The sequence below is a fragment of the Amblyomma maculatum genome, chromosome 2 (assembly GCF_055883805.1).
Source record: "Amblyomma maculatum isolate TAMU_Amacu chromosome 2, ASM5588380v1, whole genome shotgun sequence".
Lineage (NCBI taxonomy): Eukaryota > Metazoa > Arthropoda > Arachnida > Ixodida > Ixodidae > Amblyomma > Amblyomma maculatum.
The window spans coordinates 158,959,486-158,966,779 of NC_139345.1; the positions used below are offsets into that span (position 1 = coordinate 158,959,486).

The following is a 7,294-nucleotide window of genomic DNA, read 5'->3' on the forward strand; positions in this document are numbered from 1 at the left end:
TTGAGTTTCAACGAGCGGTAATGCTATGTAGACTATTGCTTACCATTAGAGTTTTGTATTTTCCTCTATGCAAGACAGCAGGCTTCATTTGCGTATTATGTGTACCTTCTGTACAAAGCCAGAAATGAGGGCGAGGGCTTTATTGAAGCTGCTTAAACAGCAGCTTTTTCCCTTATCCTCGCATTTTCTGCACCAAAAAATATGTGGAATAATTTCAATGGCAGTGAGAAACCAAACTGATGCAAGCCCCTGCACATTGGTGGCAAATGGAGTGCATAAGCGAATGTGGTTAAACGCTACCTCTGGTGTCCTTGACAATTGCAGCTCACGAAACAACATGCACGAAGATGTCCAGTCACGTACTGGATGCGCTTTTCAGCGTGAATGACATCGAGGTAAAAGCGCAGAATAAGACGAGTACAGTAAGTGAAAAACAAGAAAAAAAAGCGAAGTCACCCCATGATTGACAAGCGCGATGCGTGTCGTCGCTGCGACAAAGCTTCCTCTTACACGGCGTTCCAGTTAGTGCGCAAAGAAAAGAGAAGCCCTGCTTAGTTATTAGTTTCCGTTTAATGTCTTTACTCTGTTCCTCAGCAAGGTGTGAGGAGAGCGGCACAAGGACGACCGATGCGTATTACAGAATACTGTGATGTACCTTAGTGCGTTCGCGTGGGCATTGTGGGCGTGCCTTGTTCCGGACAAGGTCGTTCGATTACAGGACGCGTACATATATAATCGATGCCGGTCCGATGTTTTTCACTCGAGTTCGGTCTTGGATTCCCCGTTCTTTTGTCGATTTTTCACCGAGTTACAACCAGTCAAAAATGAAGCTGCTCTTCGTGTGTGTGCTCCTCGTCGCTGGGGCCTTCGTCGTTAAGGGTGCCCACGAGGTGTGCGGTAAGCTCAAACTTGAATTATTTTTGGAAACTTTCTTACGTTTCTTGAGGTCTTCTGGTTGCTGACAAAAGTTTGAAGTAAGTTTGGAGCGCACTTCAGAACAGAGCAAAAATTTGCGATCTACGGTCGTTATAAAATTCACGAATCACGCAAGCCAGCACATCCCGTCACCCCGCTAGTGCTTTTTCAAGTCAATATGAATGACATTTCCATCAAACAGCTTGTTCTTTCCGATTTAAACAAGCCTCACTAAAGGTCGAGCCGAATTGGCCAAATTATGATTTTTCTTGAATACTCGAGACACGTCACCAGACCTGTCCAACAGTTGAATAAGATGTGAAGCTAGAAGCACAATATTCGACAACGATTACACAGAGGGCAAAAGCGGCTATCATAGCTGAAATAATACAACTCTGAAATGTTAAAATCCGTCGATGAAGGCAGCATCACCTACTGCTAAAGAAAGCAAAGTTTCTACGCAATCAAGTCAGATAAAAAGGCGCGATCATCCGCGTGCATGTTACAAAAAGTAGTAGTAGTAGTAGCAAAGAGTAGCATGCTGGGCACAGCACCAGGCAGAGATCTGCTGTCATTAAAATATCTTTATCTCTCTTGGCATCTGCTGCGGTTGAAAGATAATCACAATCCGACACCTTTCCTGTGATCACTGCCAGCACGATCGTTGCCTTGACCAAGACAGCTTTATAGTAACGTTGCAGGATATGCCACCCGGCCAACGTAATTTGAAGGTGTGTTGGGGTCATTTCCGGTCAATGCGGATTTATGAAACCCATTTAACTCAAGAAGATGGCAGCTTCTGTTGCTTCTTGCTCAAACCACTATGTTAAAAACTTTGTTATACCTTATTGCTGCAAACGCTTTACCAAGCGCCAGAATTACGTTAAAGTTCCTCAAGATGTAGTCGGGCAAGCAACAAACATCACAATAATTCTGCCGTTGCAATGAGCATATTAAGGATTGGTAATGAACGCGGAATTTTCTTTTGACTGTGCAGTGGCATGCTCTCGGTTTTTAGCTTCAGTAAGTGACGAACCTCAAAAGAGGCGGACGACGCACCTGGAGCAGACATGGCACTGCTAGCATGGGCCTCTAGCAAGGGGAGAAAGCCTCATCGCTTAAAACTGCTTGAGGAGGAGCCTTTCGAAAGGACCATTGTTTGGAAAATTCTAGCTTTCTTTCCTGATGCGGCACTCAACGCTGTAGGGTAAATTTCCGCAATGGGAAAGTAATGTTATCTAAAATGAGCATTGCATACATGTTAGTTCCTGTATAGGTCTTTTGACGGCTGCAACGGAACTGCTACATGCTTCCCTGTCCACGGTGAGGGTGACAGCCACTATAAATGATGACACGCCGGTTTAGACGTGCGTTCTGTGCCATTTACAAAACAGAAATCAAGAGAATTCTTTTTTTGTGGCATAAGGTTCTCGAGCAGTCTTCCGAAGAGCGCTGAAGGTTCGTAGTGGCGAAAGTTATGGAATCTTTCAGCGCTATTCTATTGTTCCAAGTTATCACGTCACGGAGTTTTCCCTTGCATTAGACCTGCACAATGCTGAGTGGCCAATACAATTTATAATTGCATTATGCTAGCTAAAGTCTCAATTTATCTTGATATCGCATAACAGGCAGTGTTAGTCCAGGACATCAAATACAGCTGCGAGATATACAGGGTGTCGAAGCTAACTTTAGCTAAGGATTAAAAAAAAAATTCTTGAGTTAGGTCAAAGAAACCAGTTTTATACAGCTGCCAGCCATCTGGTTTACCCCAGGATTTTTATTTTGCAATATACTAATTAGTAATTAAGTTATATATTCTTAATTTATTAACTTTTGTTTTTAGGCAATTAAAGTGATTCACAATGTTGTAGAGCACATTCTGAAACCCCCACTCCTTTTATTTTCGATAAAAAAATCATCACGTATACCTTTTTTCCAAACGCTAAAGAAAGCCCGCGAAATACAAAAAAAAAAAAAAACACGTGACAAACGCATTCGCACGCCACGATATTGGCGCTATCAATGGTCGTTTGAGTGAACATAAAGAAATTCTATGGGGCACTTTGGACCACTAAAGTTGTCCAAGGCCATGAAATACCCAAAGTAGCAGGATATAAATATCTGGGGGTATGGGTAAACGAAGGATTGGCATACATTGGAAAACATGAGCAATCACTTAAGGCCAAAGGGCGAAGAAGTGCCGGGATAATGAAGCATAATACAATAGGTATGAGGTTTTGAGGGGGTATTTGGAAAGGAATTATGGTGCCCGGACTTACTTTTGGAAATGCGGTTTGGTGCCTAAAATCAGAAGGTACAGTCGACATTAGAAATAAATCAGAGAGCCGTTGGACGATTAGTACTAGGTGCCCCCGCCAAACCACAAATGAGGCGGCACAGGGAAATATGGCCTGGGCATCTTTCGAAGTACGGGAAGCTCAGAGTAAAATATTATATGAGGAACGCCTGAGGAAATTGGACAGTAACAGATGGACAGCTAAAGTATTTAAATGCCTATACTTAAAGAGCGTTGATTCACAATGGAGGAAAAGAACTAGGAAACTAATTAGTAAGTATGCTAGTCGCAATGACGGAGAAATAAAGAGCGTTAAGCAACCGGTGAAAAACACAGAACGTAAAAATTGGACAAATTCGATGGAAAAGAAACAGAGTGTGAAGTTATACCGAAGGTGGAAAAGGCAGATCAGAAAGGAAGCTTTCTTTGATAACTCAAGAGGCAGTGCCCTACTACTTTTCGAAGCTAGATCAGGGTGCCTTAGAACACGCAGCTACAAAAAGAAATTTAACAATGAAGATGACGCATGTGCTGTATGTGGTAACTCCAGTAAAACAATTGACCATATTATACTCGAATATAATGGTATCTATCCGGAAGTTGATGCAGGCGCAGTCACTGTTCCTGAAGCTCTGGGGTTTAGAGATGCCAGTGGCCGGGTGAATAAACTGGCGGTAGAAGCTAGCAAAAAACGACTGGAAGATTGGTGGCTTGAAAGCAGAAAAGTGACATAATAATAATAATGTAGAAACTAAAATTTAATAAATAGAAGGATAGTATATTTAACCAATCTAAAACATTATTTAAGATATAGGGAGAAAAATGAGCATGATAGCTACTGCTACCACCCCGTTTCAAAGGGGACGCTCCTATATTCCATCCATCCATCCGTGCGATGAGGTGAAAGCCATTATAGCGCGGTGAATCGTAGCCCTCCACTACGGCACCTCTATCTCCTTCTCTTATTTCACTCCCACCTTCCTCCCTTTCTTTACGGCGTTCGCCAGGGACGTGATATTCTTTGTATTTCGCGGGAATTATTTAAAGCTTGGAAAAAAGATACATGTGATGCTTTCTTTATCGGAAATAAATGAAATGTGAGTTCCAGAAGGTGCTCTCCATCTTTACTAATCACATTTATTGTGAAAAAGCAATAATTGGAAAATTAGAAAAATAAGTTAATTAGTAATTAGTTAACCGCAAAATAAACAAAAATTATCAGTTGGGCGCCAGATGCTGGCAGCTGTATAAGTGTGGTTTCTCTGGCCTATCTCAAATGTTTTATTTTTGAACCCTTGGTTAAAGTTGACTTGGACACCTGTATGCGCTATGGTGGGGCGTTAATGAGTTGAATACCAGTGTCGCACTTAACCACATTGTTTGTACCAGTAAATTGCAGCACATTGTTTCTGGCTCCGTCGCCTATGTTCGGCTTTTCTTCTATCTAGTTACTGATATTTAGGCAGTAGAAACATGCTGCCAAAAGATATAATTTATGTTTTCTTCACTGGAGGCATAATTGACGAAACAAGTTTGTGAAGGTAAATATACACGACTTCTCCTGCATCTGATATCAAACTAAAATTTAAGATATCGATCTATTACCCGGTGGTATAAAAAGGTGCACAATATTTCCCTTTTTGTTTGCTTGTTTTTGAGGACACACACATCGCCTTACAATACTGCAGTGAATCCCTGGTGAATTTTTAGCCACTCTGCTTCCGTGGAAGAGATTCTTTTTCCATAGCTGAAAAGGTGACCTTATGGTATTTCAGGTATTTTCCAGATAACGTATCCACTGACATTAACACGCTAACTTTTCTTAGCCCTTATAACCAAAGCAGTTCAGATTACACAATATCAATCTGTCTTTTCAAACTTTTCCCTATCATTCGGAGTCTTTCTCTCGACAGCGGGGTGGTGTAGTTTGTTGTGCCCTTAAATCTCATTTGAAACACACACACACACACACACACACACACACACACACACACACACACACACACACACACACACACACACACACACACACACACACACACACACACACACACACACACACACACACACACACACACACACACACACACACACACACACACACACACACACACACACACACACACACACACACACACACACACACACACACACACACACACACACACACACACACACACACACACACACACACACACACACACACACACACACACACACACACACACACACACACACACACACACACACACACACACACACACACACACACACACACGCCGATTATTGACTCTCAGCACTGAATAATATCTAGTCGCCAGCAAGCTAACGTTCTCGCATTGTGCTCCTCCATACCGCGATGATGGTTTTTTCTTAGCAGCGTTATCACATAGAGGTGTAACTTCGAAGTTCTATGTCCGTTTTCCAGGCTTGGACAACGACCAGATCATGGCTTTGGTGAAGTGCATGGGAGACCACGCTACCTCCGAGGTACCAGTTATTTTATTAGTCTGCATTTATGTGCTCGAACATTTCAAAACCTACAGGAGACACAGAATAGAAGCTACATGTGCGTCTTCTCGGATGACTAGAAGTTTACTAATGCATTGTTTACCACGCAGCTTAAAGGAAAGGCAAAGGAAATTATCAGCAAACTCGGTGACAACGTTGCTGAGCTCCTGAAGAAGCCGTGTGATGCCGACATGGACTTTGTAAGTGCACTGTTTTCTACTTCTGGTGGTGAATCCCATCAAAAGGCTGCTTGCTGCTGTTAAGGAACTCAAATATTGATAAACTGCTCACTTTGGCTAAGAAGAAAAAAATTGTCTAACAAGCGCGTGCAGGAAGGTGACGTTAGTTCAGTTCCTGCGTACGCTATCCAAAGACATGACTTAATGACGTAGCATAAAGTTCTATTTATATTCACAACCAACTAATTCACGGAACTAATTAGGAGCTGCAATTAGTCTCTACTACGTATACTCTACATAAGCTGCACAGTCACTGCGGGCGTATTCTGTACAAACATTCCGTACACGCATTCCATTCAGACATTCCGTACATACTTCTGTTCTCAGCGCCCATGGGTCAAGTAATGCTACGGAATAAAAGCACGGAATAGACGCGGGTTCCTGTGCTCGGTGATGAGCGAGAGGGGAGAGCAGCGAAATCGAGAACTGCTCTCTGATATTCACTTCCCACCAAAAGGCTACCAAGACCAGCCAATCGTACATCATTATGGTGGAAAACAGCTCTAATTCGTATACGGCACGAAACGTTCCCACGTCTCATTCTTGGAGTGAGACAAAAAACACCGCTGCAGGTTTCCGGTCCCACAAAATGCCGGCGACAAGAGCAAAATGGGCAAGTAGGGTGCGTAACATTGCTTCGCTTATGCTCGCAGTGCAAGGAATGTGTGTGTATGGAATATGTATACAAAATGTGTACGTGCAGTTGTGTACAGAATGTGTCCGCAGTAGCTGTGTAGCTTATGTCTGAGTACGATAGCCACAAATGTTATGTATATTTGGACAGCTTATGTGGAGAATAATTACAAGGGTGTAATTTTAGATGCCGAATAATTACTCTTAATTGGCTAAATCTGAATAAATAGAACTTAGCGTTACATCCTTAAGCAATAGATGTGCTCAAATCATGCATTAGAAAGTAAACTAATCGTCGGCAATTTCTTTATTCAGAATTAACAAGATAACGATACTTAATTAGGACCTACGATCAGTTAAGTGCAGATATATTCAGCATAAGTTATCCAACGATATATGATTTTATGTTATAGTGTAAAGTCCATTTTTTGTTCACCGACCTGATTATCAATAATAAAGTTAAAATATAACTTAATTATTGATAATCAGGTCGGTGAACAAAAATAAAACAAAAAAGGAGGAAACGTTTAGTTTCGTTGACCTTGTTGGGAGGTTGCCTAAAACGTCTCCCTCCAAAGAGTAGAATGGGCCCCTTTCAAATCAAAAGACACAAAGGGTTGGGAAGCTCCCCAATAGGCGCCCGGAACACTCGCCGCTGTGTACACGCACGAGAACGTTGTACCCTTCATTCTCTGAACAG

The 7,294-nt window shown here is 42.1% G+C and overlaps 1 protein-coding gene across 1 annotated transcript; it reads left to right on the plus strand.

Annotated features, from left to right (window-relative positions):
- Nucleotides 1-690: 690 nt before the first annotated feature.
- Nucleotides 691-5,985, plus strand: LOC146200275 (uncharacterized). The gene is made up of 3 exons (XM_084592318.1): nucleotides 691-897; nucleotides 5,640-5,701; nucleotides 5,833-5,985. Exons 1-3 carry the CDS (start codon nucleotides 750-752, stop codon nucleotides 5,983-5,985), a joined length of 363 nt encoding a protein of 120 aa, XP_084448444.1. The 5' UTR covers nucleotides 691-749.
- The last annotated feature ends 1,309 nt before the right edge of the window (nucleotides 5,986-7,294 follow it).

Coding starts and splice junctions, on each gene's coding strand:
- LOC146200275 (XM_084592318.1), top strand. CDS start 750: ATGTTTTTCACTCGAGTTCGGTCTTGGATTCCCCGTTCTTTTGTCGAT. Junction 898..5,639: donor GGGTGCCCACGAGGTGTGCG/GTAAGCTCAAAC, acceptor TCCGTTTTCCAG/GCTTGGACAACGACCAGATC. Junction 5,702..5,832: donor GAGACCACGCTACCTCCGAG/GTACCAGTTATT, acceptor TTTACCACGCAG/CTTAAAGGAAAGGCAAAGGA.